At 36.9% G+C, this 25,043-nt stretch overlaps 1 protein-coding gene across 4 annotated transcripts in view; it reads right to left on the bottom strand.

Annotated features, from left to right (window-relative positions):
* abr (ABR activator of RhoGEF and GTPase) overlaps positions 1 to 25,043 on the bottom strand; it is a 336,423-nt gene that overhangs the window by 99,398 nt on the left and 211,982 nt on the right. For all 4 annotated transcript variants that reach the window (XM_056458657.1, XM_056458658.1, XM_056458659.1 and 1 more), the window contains 3 exons: positions 16,147 to 16,221; positions 6,821 to 6,918; positions 6,594 to 6,725 (listed from right to left, as the gene is read on the bottom strand). In XM_056458657.1, the coding sequence (XP_056314632.1) occupies positions 6,594 to 6,725; positions 6,821 to 6,918; positions 16,147 to 16,221 (305 nt within the window). The remainder of the gene's footprint in view (positions 1 to 6,593; positions 6,726 to 6,820; positions 6,919 to 16,146; positions 16,222 to 25,043) is intronic.

Genomic DNA, 25,043 nt, shown 5'->3' with positions numbered 1-25,043 from the left:
TATATATATATATATATATATATATATATATATATATATATATATATATATATATATATATATATATATATATATATATATATATATATATATATATATATATATATATATATACATACATACATACATACATACATACATACATATTCTAAGATATGTATATATATATACATACATATTCTAAGATATGTATAGTTCAACACAGTAGAGCAGTGTAAAGTGGTCCACACACACATACTGTACTGTATGATCATCAATATACAGATACAGTACTATACATTGACATTAGAAAAAACGTGATCCTCAATGTAAGATGCCTCAAAAAAAAAAAAAAAAAGTTCAAAAAAGTTTAAAAGTTAAACGAAACCAATGTCCAAAGTTCCACGGTCACACACTGATCCGAGAAAAACATATTACAGACAAACATCCTGAAGGTTTGCTGAAGTAAAAACCCTGTACTTGAAGTGAATTTAAATCAGCTTTAGTAGTGACCCGTACACTGCACAGAGTCTCTTCTCAGCACCTATTGAATGCTCTGTAAACTCCCTCAAATAGAAACAAGGCCTCTCACATGCACAGAAAGAAGGGAACTTCAGTTTCAGAAGTGGCTCGTCGTCCTGTCCAGGAAGGAAGGTATTAACTAGAAGGCCAAGCAGCTAAATATCTCCTAAACGTATACTTTTCACCATAGGAGAGAGTTCAGCGGGGCACAGGTCACACACACTGAAGGCTGATGTGAAATGAATGTAAGATGGTTATAGTCCAGATTTTTGTGTATTCTGCTTTTTCATTGTACTCCATTAGGCTGATATACTTTAACAATGCACTTGTTTTTATTTCTAGCTCAAAAAAAGCGAGTCAGAAACCTATTAGCCATGCCTTTTGTGTTTGTAAGTATTAATGTTTTAATAATGTTGCAATACACACCTTGCAATACAGTAGACAAACCCAAATAAATCACAGTATTGGTGGAATCCATCTGTAGCCATTATTTATAGAAGACAAAAAAGCAGCACTTTCTGTTGCCCTTGCACCTTTTTGTGTTAAAGCCTATTTGTCATTGCAGGAGAAATCTGTCAGGGGATATGCATTTGTGTTTTAGCTTTACAGAGGCAATCAGCACATTGACGGACATTAAATCTGCAAAAGTAACCTGATTTAGAAAAACTTATTAGTAAAAAAAAAGAAAAAACCATAAAAAAATTATTTTACACAAGTGATGTTTTATAAACAAATTCCGGGAGGAGCACGCGCAGAAGTTTCAGTATCAAATACATCATTGACAATTATTCTATTATCCAATCAGTTATTGACCAAACCCCTATATATACCAAAGCTGTCTTACCTGCAGCATCTTACGACTTTAGCATCCCTCCACCACTCCGTCACCTCACCTCTTAAGCATTACAATCCCGGGGGGAGCGTTCTGGGGCCGGGCTAGATACTTCGCTCGAATCCCTATTCCTCTCTGTTTCCTGATAAGAGGAATAACTCGAGTTTGGGTGTCTTCCCCGAGCTCAGAGCCCTCTCCCCGGACAGCACGCCAAATACGCTTTATTCTGAAACTATTGCAAGTGTGAACTCGTGAAAGAGATATTAAAATAAATTAAATTCAACACTTTTAGTTGTATAATTAATTAAGTTGTATAATTCAGTGCTTCCCACACATAGACTTTACTTGGGTGGGCCGTCCAGGTATATTAACAGCCGCCCAAGTATATTTAGTGACACATTTTTTACTATTATTATCATCCTTTCACACTATTTTGTATCCGCCTAATATAACCAAACATTCACGATCGACTAAGTAGAGGAAAATCTTCTCTCGATTACCCGTTTCGTTCTGTGTGCGCAAGACCTGTCAACACTCCCACAGACAGCCTACCTTGACTTGCAGACCCACAGAGTCTCGCCTTTTTGGCACTTGAAAAAAATCGTCCGGCCTGGGTTTCTAAATCTCCTAAAATGAGCGGGATTCAACTTTTGCTTTCGTTTTCTAAAGCTCGTATGCATTTTTGCATTACCTTTTTACTTAAGCCTACTTTCACTTGCACACACACAGTTGCAAGAGGGATGGAAACATTCAATAATATATTTTTTTATCTCAACGGTTCAGGAAAAACTTCACTGAAGACTCGGAGAGAATGAAATGACTGGTCTAAACTAGCTGCAAAATATATGTACACCACTAGTGGTTAATCAACGCATATGCCTTATTTAAATAATTGACACGCATTTATCTTGGAATTATGCTATTTTTTTGACATATTGTCTGTTTTATTCCTTTCTCTGTCATTTGTTTCTCATTTGCTGATTATTTTATTTGATGATGTTAATATAATATATAGGCTACTTGATATATATATCTAAATGCTTTGGCATTCAAGTTTGCTTTGAACTTGAAAGACAGTGAGAAGCAGATTTGAGCTGTCAATGGGTGCACATGGCTCCTGAATAGTTTAATAGTAAGAGAAATAGATTCCTTTTTTACTTTTACCCATTGAAAAGAAACAGTGTATTTCAGTGCCATAATAAATAAAATTATTGTTAAAAAGTTAAATGATGTTTTTTGTCACATATAGTTAACTATTTATGTGATGTGGGTAAATGATGTGTTTCAATCCGGCTACCACCTCAAGTATATTTTAAACTTGTGGGAAGCTGTGTAATTAGTTCAATTATTTAGTTAATATTCTGATATTTTACATTATTTAATTGTATTTTATAGATTTTTTTATTTATGTGTTAATTTATCTTCATTGTTTGTTATTTTATTAATTAAATTATTAATAATTTTTCTTTGTTTTCCTTTAAAAAAAAGCTTTTCTCGATATTTCTAATAATACCAAATAAGAAAATAAGTATGCAAAAAACATTGATTTCTATTAAGTTATTTAATAGTTATTTCATATTATTTTTTCTACTCATATTTTAAATTTTATTTTTAGATTTGTTTCTTTTATATTAAAAAACTTCAATTCAACTATTTTAGTTTAATTTTAATATTATTTAATTATTAGTTGTATAAACCTACTATTATTAGTTCAATTATTTAGTTAATATTCTGATATTTTACATTGATTGTATTTTATAGATTTTTCACTAATGTGTTCATTTACAGTATCTTCATTATTTTTCATTTTATTAATTAAATTATTAATAATTTTTCTTTGTTTTTCTTTTCAAAAAGATTTTCTCTACCCAATACTTCCAATAATAGCCAATAATACAAGTAGTATTATAATTAATTGCTTGTAAAGGTGACGTTGTTAATGCACGTTCATTTTTTAATCAAATTTTTTTCCCTTTATTCTTTTATTTATTCATTATTGACTTTTTTTTTTTGCTTTTCCTTTTTTTTTTTATTTGCCAAACTGCTTTTCTCTGCCCAATACTCATAATAACACCTAATAATAAATGAAGTGTCATAACTAATTGCATATGGAGGTGATGTTGGTAACGCACAAATTCCAAAATCCAACAATCAATTAATAAATGTAGGAAAATTCAAAAAGCAACATTATTACAAACCAGACTAAACACAGAATTGAGGAAAACGAGGGCTTAAATACAACAGAAAATGTCATCAATAAAACCGTTGCTAGCTACAGTAAATACAGTAAAAACCAAGTTGACCAATCCACTATCTCACACATGCACACCTGAATAGAAAACTAAACCAAAAAACAAGATGAATGTGATGCATCATCTATAAACACGGATAAGAACGACACACACAGCACAATTCTCTCTGAAAACAGAGAATCATCTCTCATGCTGCTAATTCACCTCTGGCTATGATCCCAAGAGAATAACATGAACATAAAACAGAAATAAACCACCCGAGAAATTAAACCCAGCGCTGTTTTAGCTCACATAAGCTGTCCTAGATTTAAAAGAAGCAACACCAATGCAATACCTTCAAGTATGATAATTTAAGCATAGCAAAAAAGCGTGACATAGCGTGACATTAGCATAATTAGCATTAACCGCTAACAAGCAACAGAAAAGACCAATGATAGAATACAGCAAAATGAAAAGCCATATTTATAAAGTTTTTTAGAGAACGTCTGTTGAAAAATTCCTCCTGAAAGAGCATGTTTTCGGCTCATGTTGATGCCAGGTCTGATAACTGTTCCTAACGTCAGCCGCATACCACAAAACACATGTGAACACACTGATCTCAACACTTTAATTGGGGCATTTCCCACGTTATGTGAGTAGAAAGAAATGTAAACCATGCGTTCACAAGTGGTAAAGAGGCCCATGTAAAAAAAAAAAACACACCAAAACACACCAAACGCTCACAGCAGACATCAGGAAACCTCTACAATTTAAAGCTGCAGTCTGTTTGTTTTGCTTGCAATTGCAGTAGTTTGCGAATGATCATCTGTAGGTGGGATGTGGACCTGGTGGCTCCTCGTGGATGAATCTAATTGCTTTCTAAAAGTTTTTGTAGCTGTCAGTCACTGTGAGGGTGTTTACCTTGACTTTTGTTTCGGAACCTGGTGCATTTCCCCAGTTAGTGCAGTTCGTTTGGCATATGTGAATCCAGCAATTGCAATAGGATCCACGCCAAAACAGTCGGTCCGAGATCGCCTGAATGAGGTGGTCTCGGCTCGATTGAAACGAACTGAGCGGATCGATTGTAGTGAGAAAGCAAAACGATCCGAGCCAGGCTATATCACAGTGTATTATGGATATGTAATAGGCATATACAGCTATATGAAGATAGAATTATGAGTAGGGCGGGAGGTCATTCCTATCAGTAAATGTGCATTTCATGTCAAATATGAAAGTGAAAGCATGTTGAACTATTAACGAGAGCTGTTTATCAGTTAGGAAAATTGACCAAACAGCAGTCTTGGGTTATCTGTTATTTCTCTCTATAATGTAAAGCCCATAATGTATAAGCCAACTGCTATGTATGAGAAAGTCTTACCTCTGATTTATATTTGGTGACGTTGTCTGTGGGTGTCACCATTCAAAATAAAAGCGCAGCTTTTCGCTCATAATGTCTTATTGCTCATAGTCATAAATTGAAATAAGGATGCATGACAGCTGAGCGGGACTAATCAAAATATGCCATGAAACTCTGACCATCGTTAGGAGAGTTTACTCTTTTGGTACATTTATGGCTCATTTCCACTGACTGCTACAGTACGGTACGGTTCGAGGAATGGTCGGTACGGGTCACCTTTATCAGGCTTGCGCGTTTCCACTACCAAGGGTACCCTTTTGGTGGGCATGGTGTATGGCAAAGTTTCAGTCAACGTCATTTTCGCTCAAGAAAATGTCTACAGTAAAGCTGTATGGGTCGCTTACATACCTCATGAGAAGCACTTCTCACAAAACAGATGCTTTACACACATAAATACTTCTGTATAAATGTTTATTACTAACTTTTCTATGAACATGAGTTGATTATAACTGCAGATCAATGACGATCAGTGCGAAATAACCTACTGTGATGTCTGCAATTACATAACATAAATAAATAAATGAACATATATAAACACATACAGCCCCTTACAGTCTCAGATATGTTACCAATTACAGACAAACGACACGCAGCATACATTTAGTGCTTATTTAGGGTCAAAAACAATAGGAAATGTAGCCCACAGTCAGAGCAGACCTCTCATCTGTGTTTGTGATCTTCAGCAGCACATGTAGCCTCTGTTAGAGAGCAATTACATCTCTCTGAGTTTATATTAGTCCAAAAGGTGATGATAATAGTTAAACATGGCAGTTTGTTCAGAAATAATGTGCTACTTTTTTTCCGGCTTCTCCTTTTTTTCGCGCTTCACTCTCGCGTTTGTCAGCTTCTGACAGGATCAGGTTTCAAAAGCACGTCAATTATCAAGCGCACATTATTATAATCAGCTCAAGAAGTTTGTTTTATCAAATATAGAAGCGCTGTGAGCACAAGCAAAAAAACGAAGCCGCTCGCACTTCAGCCTAGCTCGTAAAAAACTACAGGGCATAGGGTAAATCTGCTCTTCTTTTTGGCATTGTGGCTGTTCATCAAGACGACGACATGGTTTGTTTGAGCCCGGGTTGACCATGGCTCGTTGTTATATGTATATGTAATTCCGCTGTAATCTCTTGCTGTGTATTTTAAACATGGCGGGTTTTTGTTTTCATTCTGGCTTGTTGCGTAAGCGAATGACGTATCTCTGTAAACCAATAGCATTCAGCTGCGTGTCTAGCTCCGCCTTTTGGTACCCTTTCTCGTGATTGGTACCCTTTCGAAAGGGTGCCGAAAAAGTGATACGGTATGGCACGGTTCGGTACGCCTTTTGACAGTGGAAACGGCCATAAAAGCGTACCAAACCGAACCGTACCGTACCACTCAGTGGAAACGGGCCATTAGAAAATGTGTGAAAGCGAACTGCACCAAGAACAAAGAGCAACATTGTAACAATTTTAATCCCTGTTTCGGAACAAGAGAATCGATCCACAGGTGTGAAAGCACCCTGACTGTGAATCCCACTTCGGATAATTTTTAGCCACAAAAGAAGAAAAAGGTTACAGACTGCAGCTTTAAATGTGGTGTAAACCAATGTGATGTGGTCTTTGGTCTGTCCTACCTGTACTTGGCCCTTGCCCATGATCTTGTCCACGATCTCGTTGTCGTCCTTGTTGAGTTTCGATTTGTCGTAACACTTCTCGTAGCACAAGATCCGCAGACATTGTGAGCCCTCCAACTCGATTTCAAACTCCTAGAAGGGGACGAATGAAAGGCAAGCATTTAATTTGGAGACCGGTCAGGTCACTCTTATTGTAATGTCTTTTTATAGACTTGCAGAAAGCTGACCTCGTTCCACTGTGGTTCTGTTGTGTCTCTGAACACACGTGTTTTGGCTTTGCTGACAAAGTAGCCGAAAGAGTCCACCTCCAGCGTACAGTACAGATCTGCACAACACAAGAAGAAACATGTGAGAAAACGTACATTTATTTAAAAAAAATAAAACAAATGTTGCTGGACAAGCTTAAAAGCTGACATTCCTATCATATACAGTATATCTGAATTTGAGTTATTTTTATTTTGTACATGTGGACGGTTTCATGGCATCTATCATAATTTTAATTAAATATTGATCTTAAAGGTGCTGTATGTCAGGTATTGATGCTTGTAAAGCATAAAAATACCATATCATATGTTTGCAGACATTTAAGAAACATGCTGAGTGAACATTCTTGTTTATCTGAAAAACAATGCTTGAGTCAGATATTGATGCTCTGAAAATGTGCATTCCGTGCCGGAACGGTGGTCTTTGTTTTGGTTCTTTTAACCTGCCCAATGCCACTTTAGCCACATATATTTCAGTACTCTGGGTTGCCCTGTTGGAAAACAGCGTCATTCAGAAAGTCTCTCAAAGCATACGCCATGACTGAAATGCAACCTCCGGTGGACAGTAGCACACTCTTAATATAAGATGCAGATTCACATGTGGTTATTAATTAGGAAGAGTTTCACATGTGGTTATTAATTAGCAAATAACATAAATATTACTAATGTAAAATTAGATGAGCAGGTTACATTGTAACCCCGTGTCCAAACAACACGCTATGTGATGGCATTTGCAGAGATGAGCAATTGGGCTGTTGTCACCAGACGAAACACGACAGACCTTTCAATACAACCATTCAGAAGCACAGAATAGTGCACTTACTGCACGAACGAAATGGTAAGATTTATAATCTATTTAATACATATTAAACCTCTTTAACATTATTAAATGTACATTATTTTATTTATCTGCTGCTGCTTTCAGTAGTATGGCAATAAATGTTGTGTAAAATGGCATTCAAACTCACATTATTAGCACTTAACACTGAGGTGCACCTGAGATGATCATTGTTAAAGTTTTCTGTTGTTCAGCTGCAAGAAATAGAAGCCATTTCTAATATGTCAATTCCAGGTGCTGGATAAAACAAACACTTCTTTTAATACAGAAAATTATTCGTGCCGTTGCTTTTATATGGAACAGGTTTAAATCAGCCTTTAGGCTTGATACTCAGACTCGCTCCTGTCGGTCATTAATCTGGCAACCTGCGCTTGCGTTTGCTTTGATCCAGGAATGCAATACCTAGTTCAACTTCTGGGTGTCAAACTTACATACTGCACCTTTAAAAATACCTTATTCAATAGTGTAATAAGTTGTTTTGATGCCTGTTGTAGTTGGTGGGTAGTAGTTGGGTTTAGGTATTGGGTAGAATTAGGGATGTAAAATAAGCTCATACTTTATAAGTGCTAATAAACAGTTTATATCTTAGTAATAAGATAGGCAGGTACTGTAATAAAGAAAAGTGTTACCCAAAACTGTATTTAAATAAATAAATAACACTAAATGCAATAAGCCACACGATTGTCAGTTGTTTTAAGCAGTTGTTTCTATAGGTGTCATTATCTGAAATTCACCATTTTAACCAAGATACATTCAACATAATGTATTTGTAGCCATTGGTGGGTTAATTGCTTAATGTTTATATTAATTTAGCACTTCAATATAGCACATTTGAAGAAAACATTGAGTGTGATTTATTTGTTGAAATCTGTGTTTATTAATGAAGCCATGTACAGTGAGTGTAGCTTTATCTCTTCGTGTCAGCACTTAAAACCTTAATGATTTTTTCCACCCGGCTGCTCTGCCATCTATTATTAAATAAATCCATATGTGTCAATACCGACACACAGTACAGAGGTGGATTCTCATACACAGAAACAGAGTATCTGTCTTCTCCAGCTGCCTGTGTGTCATTCTGCCTCCCATGCATGTGCAAACACATGCACACATACGAATAAGAACTCACTTAAGTGCGCGCATACATACACACACACACACACAAATTTGTATCCTTGTTAACCACCAAAAACAGTACACACACACTCACATGCAAACATCATACACACATTTTTTTTAAATGTACAAACACACCCACGCAAGCATACACACACACACACACACACACACAAAAACATCAAACACACATTTCCTTTAAATGTACACACACACACAAACACAACACATGCATGCACTCACGCACCAACACACACACATAAAAAACAAACACACATTTCCTTTAAATGTACATACACATGCGCACGCACATGCACACGCACACACACGCACGCACGCACGCACGCACGCACGCACGCACGCACGCACGCACACACACACAGACACACGCACACACACGCACACACACGCACACACACACACACACACAAATTAGTGTCCTTGTAAAACCAGCAAAACCAGTACACACATAAACATTAAACACACATTTCTTTTAAATGTACAAACACACATACATACACACACACAGATGCGCACACACACAAATTTGTGTCCTCGTAAAACCACCAAAAGCAGTACACACACACACACGCACGCACGCACACACACACACACACACACACACACACACACACACACACACACAGACACACACATAACTTTTGTGTCCTTGTAAATTACCACAATCAGAACAATCTTTTAAATGTACACACACATACATGAGTGTGCACACACAGATGTGCGAGCGCGCACACACACACCAGCAAAACCAGTACACACATAAACATTAAACACACATTAAACACACGTTTCTTTTAAATTTACAAACACAAACACACACACATACATACACACACAGAAACTACCGAAACCAGTACTCATCCACACATAAACACACACACACACACACAAGAACTCACATAAGTGCGTGCACAGACACACACAAATTTGTGTCCTCGTAAAACCATCAAAAGCAGTACACACACAGATAGAAAAAAAATCAAATACACATTTCTTTTAAATGTACATACACACAAACGCATGCACGCACGCACGCACGCACGCACGCACGCACGCACACACACACACACACATACCTGCCACCTTTCTCTCTCAATGCAATCCAATATCCTACCAATTGTTTATAAGGAATGTCTTTACAATCCCTCAATATAGGCTCATATAGGCTACAGTATTGTGCTGTAATTTTACAGCTACTGTACTTTGTGTGTTCTAAAACATGACGGAAGTATCAGTTTAAAATGCCACATCAAAAAGAAAACACATTAGCGTGCACACAACCTAACAGCAAATGAAGTTTATCTCATTGCTATAATGTGTGTAGGTCTCTCTGACAGTGTGATGGATTGCAGCAGGCGTGACCTCTGACCTCTGTGAAGCATGTATTGAGGAGACAGGAGAGAAATGAAGTGATGTTCAATTAACATGGAGCTGGTGTTGTGTGGTTTGAGAGTTTGGCTTTAACATGAGCTTGCAGACGGTCAGGGTGCTGCTATAACTGACAGGCTGGTAGTGATGTGTATGATAATAATGTTGCTTTATGCTGTATCCATATGCATGCACATCAGTTTCTGTCAGCCTTCAGTCCAATGGTCATCTTAATTACATGACAACACAACCACCGGTGGGAATTTCAGTGTTTTCTTTGAAACCAGCTCTTCAAATAGTAGGCAATGATATAGGACAGTTAGATATAGAGCACATTTTGGATTGTTAATTGCATGTTAACTGCAATTTGTATAAACGACATGTAACACTGTAAATTTACCGTATATATGAGTAATATCACACTCGTAGCAGTGCGATATGACTATATCAGCACTGATGTGAGGCGATATACAGTGTCCCACCAGTGCTGATCTACAGCCATATCGCACTGCTGCGAGTGTGATCTTGCGTTTTTACAACAGTTCGACGGCACAATCGTGTATATAAAAAAGATAGAGAGAAGATTTTGAAGATTCTTCTCCAGTGGAGTTTTGAACATGATTAGTTTGAGTAATTAATAATAGAGTAATTAAATTTCTATTTTTTGGGTGAACTTTTAACAACTTCAAAATATATTTTGTCTTTCACTGAAATAGAAATAAAGCAATTAAAATTATTTTATTATTGTGTCAACTTTCTCTTTAGGTATAAAAGTTGAGTGTACATTTTGGTTTGTATGCTTATTTACTTAAATTTGTGATAAACTTGCCAGAAAACATTTCATTGAGTAAAATTGTGAGTGCTGTACTACATTTCCCATCATTCTCTGGGGTAGTAAAAAATATGAAACAAAATATAGCACAAATTACAGACCAAATGGACAGCATTGGCTCTATATTCTTTAAAAGCAGGGTTTAAAAGGCTTGTGCTGAGTTCTGAGATCACATTTTCCCTCACATTTCTGTTTCTATCTATTCCCTAAATTCAAAACAAATACAAAAAAAAATCTATTCTTAAATGAAAAGAGCATCCTGTTGCATTAACCCAAGCTGTCCTTCAAACACATGTCACTATTTCTGCACAAACAGCCCATTTTCCGCAGCTCTAACGGCCTCAAATCTCTAAAGCTGAAATAAGGTCATCGCTCCTCATGGTCAGAGGAGGCTTTAGTTTTTAGCAGCACCAGGCACAGAAACCCAGTTCTTCAGAGAACAGGAAATGTATTTTTAAAAAACATATAAATATCCTGCATGAATCAGGACAGTGAGTGAAGGTGCTCAGGTTTTGAGGATTGTGAGTTTAAATCTAGCATTGAGCATGTTTATACAAGGGTTCAGATCTTTATTGGGCTCTTAAAGATGAATAAAGTGCACAGTCATTACTTCAGAATCACTGTGAAAGGATTGTGAAGTGAAAAAGCTGAGCGAGAAACTTCTTCAAGAGGCTGTTACTTATTAGAGCTTCCATTTATGTGACAAAAGTGATGAACAAATTATATTGAAGGCATGGAAATTTGTGGTTTGGATGGACACATACAATATAGAAAGACAACTGATGGTTCTCTATTACACAAAGAGTGTAATCATTTTAATTGGACCCAAATGTTGCCCTACAGAATGGCAGATGGGAAGTGACATCATCTGAAGGAGGAACTGCGTCCTCAGACAGTGACAGAGCTTATTCGGTGGATAGGGATGATAAAGAGGCCATGATTGATAAGGGCCGATTGAGGGAATTTGGCCAGGACATCGGGGTTACACCCCTACTGTTTCGAGAAGAGCCATGGGATTTTAAATGACTACAGAGTGTCAGAACTTCGGTTTATCGTCTTTTTCGAAAGACGGCGCTCACTGACAGTATAGTTTCCCCTTCACTATACTGGGGTATTAGGACTCAGACAGAGCGCAGGTTGAGTGCCCCTGCTGGCCTCACTAACACCACTTTCAACAGCAACCTATTTTTTCCATGTGGTCTCCCATCCAGGTACTGACCAGGCTTAGCCCTGCTTAGCTTTAGTAAGTGAAGACAGCAGTCATATCAAGTAAGAAGTTACTGTACATGCATGTTAGAGTAAGATCTGAGTGATAAGACACTTTGCTTAAACGTATATTAAATAATAATAATACTCAGTGTTTGTTACCTCAAATTACAAACATATCTGGCAAATTTCCCAATAAAAACAATGAATTAACAAAACATACAATTAAACATATACCTTATGCCTATTCATGGTAGTGCTGAATAAATTTATCTGTATATCCAATGCAATCTCACGGCAATTCGTAACATTTTGATTTAGTGGCTAATTTGTATGAATTCGCACGATCTAATTCGTACAATTTAGTACGATTTGCTCATCACCCAATGACGGTTGGGTTTAGGGGTGGGGTTGGGTGCCACGCCTCATTTTTAAAATCGTACATTTTCATATGACTGAACTCGTAGAATTCGTACGAATTAGCCACTAAACAGACAAAACGTAAAATACTTAGTAGCGTAAAATCGTAAAGCGTAAAAAAATGTCAAATCATGCTGGCGTATACAATGCAATCTCACGGCAATTCGTAACTTTTTGATTTAGTGGCTAATTCGTATGAATTCATTTGATCTAATTTGTATAATTTGCTCATCCTCCAATGATAGCTGGGTTTAGGGGTGAGGTTGGGTGCCACGCCTCTTTTTTAAAATCGTATATTTTTAAACAACTGAACTGAGTTAGGCACTAAACTGACAAAACGTACATTAGAACTTACATTCTCGTGAGATCAGGCTGGTATATCACGCATTTTGTGTTCTGGTGAGCTCTAACACAGAAAACAAACATCTGCTACTGGAAAAAAAGAATAATATAAACTTTGATAAACTTAAAAATAAGGAAGGAAATTTATCATTGTTATATGATCTTAAAACGTAGCCAGGGGTGTGCATATTAATGATCCCGTGTGCAACATCAGTCTGTGTTTTGGCTGGTCATCTGCTGATGATGCACAGCTCGTCAGGTCCAGATGACTTAGAACCTAAAGTACATACAAATCTTGAGGCTGTTTTTCGAAGAGGTTTTACACTCATGGAGTTTACACGAGAACTAGAAAACAATGGTGTCTGAGGCGTACGGTAGAGCCATTTCCATGTTCTGAATGCTTATTATTCAACTAGGCCTATGTATACACAGATATTCTTAAAAGGGCGCCTTAAAAACATGATCTAGTATCTAATGAGAAAACTGATAAATCCGCTTCTGTGCAAGCTAGCTAATAACAACTGGTAAAATGGACATGTCATGAAACCAAATGATCAGAAAGATCAAGAACATGCATTTACTGCAAGTATTAAAATTTGCAGTTGGTCTTCTAGGTCAGTATTTTCACTCTTTTTATTGGGAAGCCAATGTCAATGACCCAGTTTGTATGAATTGCCCCGAGTGAGGATTTGGATGCATTTCCTTTCCAAGTGGATCAAGACCTTTAACAAGAAGATTCCATCGTGTTTTGTGTACATCCCACTATAAAGAGATACCCAAACACCTGCTTTTCCATTTGCAGAACACATGTTTGCTCACATTGTCACATTCAAACAACCACAACACCACAAACTTCCTGACAAATGACTTCAGAGCAACCAAACACACACAAATACACTCACATTGTCCAAAAAAAACCTCAAAAGTGTCTTACACAATGGCTCTTTTGAAACAGCCCTGAGGAAGTATATTGTGTCATTCATTGGGGCTTTAAAACAGACGTCTGATTGTTACCACGGAGTCTGCAGGCCATATGTGTCCTTTATGCAAATTCACATTAGCATATTGTACACAGATGTGATAGACCAGCCCAGACCTCATAAAGCGAAAAGGACATAATGTGTAAATATATATGCAAATACTTAGGAGTGAACCTCCCACATTAATTATTCTTACAAATGATACGATTATGACCTGGCAACTGTATTGCGCACACGCACGCACACACACACACACACACACACACACAATGCTGACGTATATCTAGTTATGTGTCTTGGGTGTAAGGAAAAAGTGTAACTGAGACGAGAGATGATTTCCAGATTCATCTATGACTTTAATCAATACTAAAAAGGAACTTATAAAACGCTGAGCTCCCAAGATGCACTTACTGAATTAGACTGCTTGGATTAACAACACAAAAGCCGTTTTTCCTTATAAATGTAATGTATTTCCTAAAAAAAAAAGAAATGGAGAGATGCTATGAACTGATAAAATACGGTAACACTTTATTTTGATGGTCCATTTGAGTATTAGTAGACTGTCTGCTTAATATCTGTTGATACTGCTCCTTTAACAGATATTTAACTGACTATAAGAAACTGTGCAAGTACACGTCAACTTACACTAACCCTAACCCTAACCTAACAGTCTACTTATAATCTAATGTTCTAACAAACGGAGAATCAAAATAAAGTGCGACCTAAAATACTTACAGCATTAAACATAGCTAATAAACTACTGTATATCCATTAAACATTAAACCATAAACTAAGCTACTGTACAGCTGAAGTTGACATTATTAGCCCTCCAGTCAAATGTGAATTATTCTTCAAATATTTTCCCAAGTGCTGTTTAACGTAGATAACTTTTTTTTCAATACATTTTTAAACATAATAATAGTTTTAATAACTGATTTCTTTTGTCTTTGCCATGATGGCAGAACATAATGTTTTAATACTGAGTGGACCACAGACCTTAGTTTGAGAAACGCTGATTCATACAGCTGAAATATTTCTATATTCCTTTATTTATTCCTTTCCTTTATTTAGTTTTCCCTTAATAATAAAAACCTTCATTTCAAAAACTGCGTGATTTAATATATTTAAATTCGTTTGATGATCTGAAACTTTAAAGTGTGATAAAAACTTAAAAAAAGAAAACACTTTTTCACACCACTGTATATAGGCTAATATTTATTTAACGAGAAGTCAAATTGGTTTTTATGCCGAATAAATGGTGCTTTCCCTACTCTTACATTCTGCAAAATAACCAAAGACTGCTATGAAAACAAATCCTTGCAGATTGCTGGAGAACTACAACTCTGTCACTTTATAAACTACATTTCCCGTCATGCACATCACACACACACCTCTTCCGGTTCTCAGATGATTACACACACACAGCTGGAAGCTGATCAGGGACTCATTGCACAGACTATACACTACAGACTGCTCACATTCCCTCGCTCATTGCTGAGTCTTGTTAACCTGTAAATATTACGAAGCATTTACCTTGTTTTTCCGTGCCGTATTTCCAGACCCTCGCCTTGTTTTCTCGTCATTGATTCTTTGCCGCCTGTACTGACCATTTCTTGACTTTGCCTTTTGGATTAACTCTATGTACCCATTGGTCACCAGAGCGGAATGAATTTCCAAGTATTCCGGCACATGTTTTGCGCAGCGGATGCCCATCCAGCCGCAACCCAGTACTGGGAAACACCCATATAAACTCACATTCACACACACACGCACTCATACACTACGGCCAATTTAGTTTAATCAATTCACCTATACTGCATGTGATTGGACTGTGGGGGAAAGCGAAGCACCCGAAAGAAAGCCACACCAACATGGGGTGAGCATGCAAACTCCACAGAGAAATGCCAACTGGCCCAGCCGGGACTCGAACCAGTGACCTTCTTGCTGTGAGGTGACATTGCTACCCACTGAGCCACCGTGTTGCCCCTATTTGCATGAGTTGTAATATGTATAGCTTAATAAATAGCAAAAATCAAGTCTGTTTAAAGCCTAAATTCACTTATTGTATATTTTAACAATATATAGATGTTCATACTTAAGAACAATAAGAAAGTCTTCTCTTTTAGTCATTTTTGGCATGTGAAATAGAAAACAAACTAAAATAACTTACTGGCAGATTCCTTAAAGCCTGTGGCTTTATGGACGATCACATGCAGGAAGCCGTACAGACCAGGAGATTCCTCATCTGGAAGACACACAAAAAAACACTTAGTAAGTGTGTGTATACAGTATATACTTGTTTATGTGATTTATGAGGACAAAAACATTGTTTAATGACATGAGTATAAAAAATATTTAGGCCTAACAAAAACAATTTATGTATTCTGATTTCATATAAAATTTCCATCCCTGTGGATTACATATTCGAACATAATTGACCTAATAAACTTTATGTGCTTGACATTTGTTAGTTAAACATAAAAGAAACAAATAAGAGCGAGATGTAATAATATCAATACATCCAATGTGTTTAAATGCTTCTTATTAATTCGTCTATTGTGTGAAGTATGGCGCTGTGTCAGTTTCGCCCCAGAATATTAAGTAAACCAATCGCATAGAATAGAACTAATTGGATCTGGCTTTTTCTACACTGTAAAAAGTACTGGTTGCCTTAAAATTTTAAGCTGAATCAAACTAACCTTATGAGTCATTCAAACTTATTTTATATTACATTACTCATAAAATTAAAATGGAACATGATTAACTAAGAACATGATTTAATAAGTTACAATTAACTAAAAATATGTTGTCATCACTTATTGATCATATATTTTTTACAGTGTACAGCTAAATATATTTATACCATATTTATATCTTTTAACTGATTAAATCTAGTGGCATTCTTAGGATTTTAATAGATTTAGATTGATTCTAAGGAATCTGACAACATACATTTAAAAAAAAAATTACAAGACAAATTACATAATATCAATAGGTTAATTCATAACGATTCAAAAATCACACTTTATAGGGTCTTTTGACATTCAAAATAGGTAAAGGCCATTTGATAAATGTTTTTTACAGTCTAAAATACATCTATAGAGAGTCCTCATAAACTACAATGTGTGTGTTTGTGTGTGTGTGAGGGAAAGAGAAAGTGAGAGAGAGACAGAGAGAGTGAGAGGCACACTACTAGCAGCACAATACATTGATGCCTGTCACAAAAACATCAGTGATCAAGACACACACGCACGCACGCACGCACGCACGCACGCACGCACGCACGCACGCACGCACGCACGCACGCACGCACGCACGCACGCACGCACGCACGCACGCACGCACGCACGCACGCACGCACGCACGCACGCACTCACTCACACACACACACACACACACACACACACACACACACACACACACACACACACACACACACACACACACACACACACAGAATTTGACATGAATCCTAACTGTTAGATACTTTAAATTATTTATTATTACGGTTATATCCATAAATGTTGATTGTTAAATATACTGCACAAACACACACACACACAGAATTTGACATTTTTATAATTTAATCCATAAATGTTGACTGTTAAATATACTGTTTAATTTTATTTATTATTACTGTTATATCCATACATTTTGATTGTTAAATATACTGCATAAAACACACACACAGAATTTTAAATTGTTATAACTGAATCCTAAAACGTTGACTGTTAAATATACTGTTTAACATAATTTATTATTATTGTTTTATCGAAAAAAAGTTAAGTTACAATGTTAAATATACAGTTAATTATTTTTTTATATCACTACTAATATGTCGTTATTTTTAGATGTTCAATGTAATGTAAACATCACAAATGCTTTGGCAATACATGTGTAACATTTTTCATACAATAAAGCAAATCTGAATTGAACTGAATTGAGAGAGAGAGAGAAAGTGAGAGAGAGAGAGAGAGAGAGAGAGAGAGAGAGAGAGAGTGAGAGTGTATAAGAGAGAGTGACGTGACATGAAACTCCTTGTTTGAATCATCTTTCAGCATCTCCCTCTTTAAGCTACACACAATCCTCTATTAGTGGCAGATAACAGATAAAAGACACACACACACATACACGCATATGAGTGTCGCCAACATGCTGACAATCATACAACTAAAACTGGCCATGACCACCCAAGAGTGAATGAGAGATCAGTTCTGAAAGCGAAAGAAAACACCTGTGTATTCAAAAGCACTAGTATATCCAGTCACCTCACTTTCACTCTAGTGTGCTCATCAGTAAGTGTGTGAGTAGCTGCTGAAAGAGTGTGTATTCCCTGATCTTACAGTATATCTGCTTTCTGTGTGGTCCATTTGGGTTCTGGTGATCGTAAACAGACTACCGCTGCATGTGTTCAGTTTGCTCAGGTCATATTTGATGCTTTAAATTTCACTCTGCAGCTTGAAATGAGACACTGTGTTTATGTTGAAAGTGATAAGATATGTCAGTTTTTTGCTTTAAGCCAACATTTTAATGTTATAACTAGCCTTAAAATTGTGTGTGATTGGTATGACACTGAAATTAATGATAGTCAAAATAGTCTACCCAATGACTAAGTAGCTGATTTATATAACTTAAAAACTAAATTGGCAATTAGCAAGATCAGGAAGTTTACTGAAATTACTATAATTTTTAATTTAGGAGTTGTGTAAAGTTTTCTGGGTAATTCATGCCTGTGTTCTCAGTGTCGGGTTGGAAACTCTTTAAATTTAAAATGTAAAATTAATACAAGAAAAAAAAATCATATTCAAAAATTCCATTAATAAATTCTTTAATATTTAAAGCATATATACTGATAAAAAAAACTTTAAAAACTAATTTTAATACTTCAACTCTTACATTAGCACAATTTTGCTGAATTTGCATTTAGTTTGCAAAATTTTAAATTTTGATTAAATTATTATTAACAAAAATTCCCCCTCTTCCCTTTGAAAACCTTTCTTTTTTTGTCGTTTCACATGAAAATGTAAGATTTTAAAAAGGAGGCGTGAACGCAACCCCACTCCTGAACCCAATTGTCAGTGGGGGATGAGCAAATCAAACTAAACTAGATGAATAAGATCATACAAGTTCACCCGAATTAGCCATTATAAATCAAAATGTAAATACACTGTAAAAAGTATTCGTAAATGAAACATTTTCTATATTTTTTGATCCATGTTTTTTTATTCTTCTTATTATTATGTACATTATGCTTTATAATTGCATTATCTTTCCTACAACAACTTTTGATGCTAAAAAGTTTGAAAAAGCGACTTTTATTGACATTTTTAATAGTTTGCTGTGATATATTGTCTGATTTGGTGTTGTAAATTACGATACAAAATCCAATAAACTGCAGTGTTTTTCTGTAATTGTACACACTTAACTCTCTATATATTATGTATTATGCAATATGTTGTTTTAAACCACTAAAACTTTAGTAATAGTCACTTTGATGAAGAATTTCCATCATTAAAAGTCGACAGAGCAGAGATCAACATCCAATAATACAATTCACAACTGTAAATAGACAGGAAAACTCTTGTAAATCTTGAAATACGGTTCCTGTTATTTAACGGAGATGTATAAATGTAATGCTTTAGTGTCTCGATATCAGCATTGATATTTGATTGGAAGAAAAGAGAATCATTTGATGATGATTATGAGCTTTTATTCATCACAACACTGTTACCTGCAGCAAAATTTGACCCCTCCAACCATACATTTTAGGGGAAGACAGATCAATCGAGAGGTAGCATAGAAAAATAGGAAATTAGATACATTGAGGGGAAAAGGAGGTAAAAATGGTCACAAAAATTGGTCACTAATGTAAAGTTGTAACTAATGTGAAGGGCTGACCTGGAATATAATCTCCTCTAACAGCACCAAAGGTCGATACTAATGTTGCATTTTCTATTAAATTCAGCTCAGATGAAGGCAAGTATCAAAGCCCTGTGACTCTAGCTGTTGTGCGCTATGAAACAATGATGAAGAACGCAAATTAGTGCTGGTGGAAAGAATGCAAACGAAAACAGTGTCACGTAACTGAACGTCTACAGCTGCCTTAACTAAAACCATGAGTTTGGATATCCACACCGAAACAGCTTAACATCATGTGAAGTGGGTTAAAACAACATGATTCCAGAAGACAATATTTACGCTAAAAGAGAATGTGAGGATTCTTATGGACTTAAAGGCTCTGGTTGTGAGAAGAAAACCTGCCGCACATGAGGATCTCTTGACCCAGAGAAGCAGAAAGTCTTCAGGGTGGCCTGGACGGACCCTCACACACAATGAGAGGATTATTGTATCAATACTAGCGGCAGTGGGTGGCAGTGCTCAAGTTGCCGCTTCTCTCGGTCTACGTTTATTTAGCAGGAAGTAAACTGGCTGAGAAGCTTTGAACCTATGGCACCTCATCGGAACGACACGTGAGAGAGTCAACATCCATGGATCTGATGGTGTTTGTGGACATGTGATCATAATCCGGTCCAAAAGAAAGATCCGGTCATCTCATGCTTTAGCCTGGAAGAAGTTTAATGAAACCTACACTCATCTTAAAGGAAAAGTGTATTATTTTTGGTGCAATAGCATCCCTACATCATCACAAATCGCCAAGTTCTTTGTGGCATCAATGGATATTGGAACGACATTTACTTTAACATCCATGCAATATTTCCACTGAAACTAGCTTCTATATACTACAGTGCATCCGGAAAGTATTCATAGTGCTTCACTTTTTCCACTTTTTTTTGATTCAGTGCAAGTCAAAGCACAAACCAAACATGAAGACAAGGGAATTGTCTGTAGACCTCCGAGACAGGATTGTCTCAAGGCACAAGGCTGGGGAAGGCTACAGAAAGATTTCTGCTGCTCTAAAAGTTCCATTGAGCACAGTGGCCTCCATCACCTGTAAGTGGAAGATGTTTGGAACCACTAGCTCTCTTCCTAGAGCTGGCCGGCCATCTAAGCTATGTGATCAGGGGAGAAGGGCCTTAGTCAGGGAGGTGATCAATAACCCGATGGTCACTTTGTCTAAGCTTCAGCATTCTTCTGTGGAGAGAGGAGAACCTTACGGAAGGACAACCATCTGTGCAGCAATCCACCAATCAGGCCTGTATGGTAGAGTGGCCAGACGGAAGCAACTCCCCGCCTGGAATTTGCCAAAAGGCATCTGAAGGACTCTCAGACCATAAGAAACAGAATTCTCTGGTCTGATGAGACTAAAATTGAACTCTTTAGAGTGAATGCCAGACGTTAGGTTTGGAGAAAACCAGGCACCGTTCATCACCAAGGTAATACTATCCCTACAGTGAAGCATGGTGGTGGCAGCATCATGATGTGGGGATGTTTTTCAGCAGCAGGAACTGGAAGACGAAAGATGAAAGATGAATGCAAAAATGTACAGAGACATCTTGAATGAAAACCTGCTTCAGAGTGCTCCTCAGACCAGGGCAACAGTTCATCTTCCAGCAGGACAATGACCCAAAGCACACAGCCAAAATATCAATGGAATAGCTTCACAACAACTCAGTGAATGTCCTTGAGTGGCCCAGCCAGAGGCCAGACCTAAATCCTATTGAACATGTCTGGAGAGATCTGAAAATGGCTGTACACCGTCGCTTCCCATCCAACCTGATAGAGCTTGAGAGGTACTGCAAAGAGGAATGGGCAAAAACTCCAAAAGACAGGTGTGCCAAGCTTGTGGCATCACATTCAGAAAGACTTGAGGCTGTAATTGCTGCCAAAAGTGCATCAACAAAGTATTGGGCAAAGGCTGTGAATACTGATGTACATGTGATTTTTCAGGTTTTTTATTTTTACTAAATTTGCAACAATTAAAAAAAATTGTCATTATGGGGTATTGTGTGAAGAATTTTGAGGAAATAAATGAATTTAACTCATTTTGGAATAGGGCTGTAACGTAAAAATATGTGGAAAAGGTGGAGCACTATGAATACTTTTTAGATGCACTGTATAATGGTAAAAGAATGTTTAAATAACATTTAAAGAGTTTTGGCTTATTGGCAGCATTTTTTGAGATGTTTCTCCAAATTTATGCCCTTGCAAGTTTTTCGAATGATGGCGAGTGAACGTACAAAATCACGCACTGACACTAGAGCAGGGGTTTTCAATGTCTACATTAAAAGGTCTAAATCTGAATTTTTATTAAGGTCAAAGACACATGAGCAGCTTAAGACACATGAACAAAAGTGCCAATCTCATTGGTCATAAAATCTTTAACATGGCACGGCAAACTAAAAAAATAAAATAAAAAAAAAACAAACAAACAAGGTAACAAACCAAAAAAAAAATTCTAAAAATTCACTTCAGTTTGTTATGTTAAATTAATCTACTTGTGTTGGTAGTACTTGATGGAATTGTGTGTAACCCAGCATTTTCTACAGTGTAGTTTAGCTTCTTCAGCTGCAATCAATTCATTTCTGAATTATAAGAGAACAAGCGAATTTTGTTCAAAGAAACAGTACAAAGACAAACATTTTTGAGTACAAAGAAACATTTAAATCTTTAAATCCTGAAAAGGTCTCGAAAGCCTTACAGTTAGGCCCTGTTTACACTAATATGTTTTAGTTTTAAAACTGCATTTTAGAACAAAAATGATCCACGTCAACACTGGCCTTTCTGAAAAAATCTCCGTCCACACTACACCAGTGACATTGCACATCAAATGACCAAACACACACTCTGTCATGCGCTGCAGCAAATGCAGACGTTTGAGCTCCACGGAAGTCAACAGGTGCTTTGAGCACAACTCCCCAGATGAGAGCAGCGCACTTCAGACAGTTCATCAAGGATGTACCGCTAAATCTATTGTTGTTAAATGTGATTATTCATCTTGTCTCAATCTAATGACTTTTTGGTCTTTTGAATCTACTTTTTCTCAGGTAACATGTAGCCTCCGTAGCCTCCGCCACTAAGACTGCAGCTCTGTACAAGACGTTTGGCCAGCGGAGAAATTAAAATGATCGTGCCCAACTGAGCCTGGTTTCTCTCAAGGTTTTTTTTCTTCACTTCCGCCATTAGTGAAGTTTTTTTTCCCTCTCCGCTGTCTCCTCTGGCTTGCATGGTTCGGGATCTGTAGAGCTGCGCATCGTTGGATTTGCCCTTCAATATTTGGACTCTTAGTAGTGATTATTAAACCACACTGAACTGAGCTAAACTGAACTGAACTTAAACACTACAAAATGAACTACACTGTTCCTATTTACTGTGACCTTTTATGTGAAGCTGCTTTGACACAATCTACATTGTATAAGCGCTATACAAATAAAGGTGAATTGAATTGAATTGAACATGTTTTGGCTGAGTGCAAAAAAAGTTTATACATGAATTTATGTAACCACATACACTGATTCTGCACATTTGACTGATTGCTTGCCTTTATTTCCTATATTGTATAAACTTATTGTACATTATGCTTTTATAATGGCCATTATTGATTATTAAAACTGATATTCAGCAAAAGAGAGGATATGTTTCTTATTTTTAATTGAAAATGAAAGGAGGCTGTAATGTTATAGGCTCTGTTTAGTTATAAATATGCATACAGTAAAGATGACGGTCATATAAATATGTAGCTACAACATTTTTGGTGTCTGTTGCTAATATCAAATGAAAATAGGCAGTTATATCATGTTTTCATTTTATTGTTAAGATACAGCGTAGTCAGGGTGATGTGAATGAGGTTATAAAATACACTGTTCCCTTTGAAGGTACACTGTACCTGACGTGTCCTCTGGAGTTTGATTGCCATATCAAACTTGCGAAGTCTAAACTTACAAGGAAAGGATGCAAGATTGAACTTTGTGGACTTGATATTGTGAAAAAGCCACAACCAGGTAAATGTCTGCAGCCATGTCTCCGTTTTCAGATGTCTCCATTTTCCCCCATCCACTTTAACACAGTACAGCAATGTTTTAAAACCAAACTGGCCTCTTCAGCGCATCCAAAACGATTCGTTTTCGAAACTCGAAAACCCTGGGGTAGTGTGGATGGAGGGCGTAACCTTTAAAACTAAAATGTATTAGTGTAAACGGGGCCTTAGTTTCAGTCTCTATACCTCATCTTCCAAACCAATTCAACTTCACAATCATCCTGAAACAGCAACATTTCCTGAACCCAACTGGTTCCTTTCTGGCGAATTACAAAGGCTTCTTTCTTCAGCTCTAATCTCAAATGTGCTCAAACATTTCCTACTTCTTCCTGCAACATCAACCTTCCATGACTCAATTTGCAGCGCTTTTCATGAGGAGGTCAAAGCGGGATTGATGCTTTTTCTAAGCCCTGATTCGAGTCACGTGGAAAGGCTTTAACACTGCACCGATGAGCAAAGAACAGCAGCCGACCGTCATTTAATTACTGTTTTCCTCCATCTGAGAGCCCTCAATGTCACAGTGTTTTTCTCCTAATGAAGACAAACGTCCCGCGCTGCCCTGGTGTGTCAGCTCAAACTGCTGCTGTCCAGAGGAAAGAGGGTATTTGCGAGTGTGTGTTCGGGGGTTGACGGGGGCATGTATGTGGCAGGGGTTACATTCCTCCAGCAGCTGCTCCTCATTTCATCTCATTCCCTGCATCTTAAGTTTCGTAGCAGGAGGGATGTTGTGGGGTTCAGGGGACGATCACAGGGGGTCCTACTATGTGTGTCATGGATCCAGTAAACACACCTACAACTCACTCCAGTCAAACTCAAGACCCCTGAGCTGATCATAAACATTTATTTTGCTATAAACTAACTCATGGCTGTTATAGATCTACTATGGTTGGTGCCTCTGCAGATGTTTGTCTGGTTAAATGATCAACTCTTTCTTACATAATTGTGCTAGTATGTGACTATAACAGCATGTTTACCACAGTTACCTCATGAATATAACTTGTAGCCACCATGAATGTGTTTTTTTGTTTCACTTTCTGATTATTTTGAAAACTAGTAAGTGTTGTTAAAAAACATTTGTTCACAACAATACTGTATATTTGATTGCTAGAACACAACTTTTGTCGTTCGACTAT

This window comes from Danio aesculapii, chromosome 5 (assembly GCF_903798145.1).
Source record: "Danio aesculapii chromosome 5, fDanAes4.1, whole genome shotgun sequence".
Lineage (NCBI taxonomy): Eukaryota > Metazoa > Chordata > Actinopteri > Cypriniformes > Danionidae > Danio > Danio aesculapii.
The sequence above is the reverse complement of the archived record's forward strand: the minus strand, read 5'-3'. Positions and strand labels throughout refer to the sequence as shown.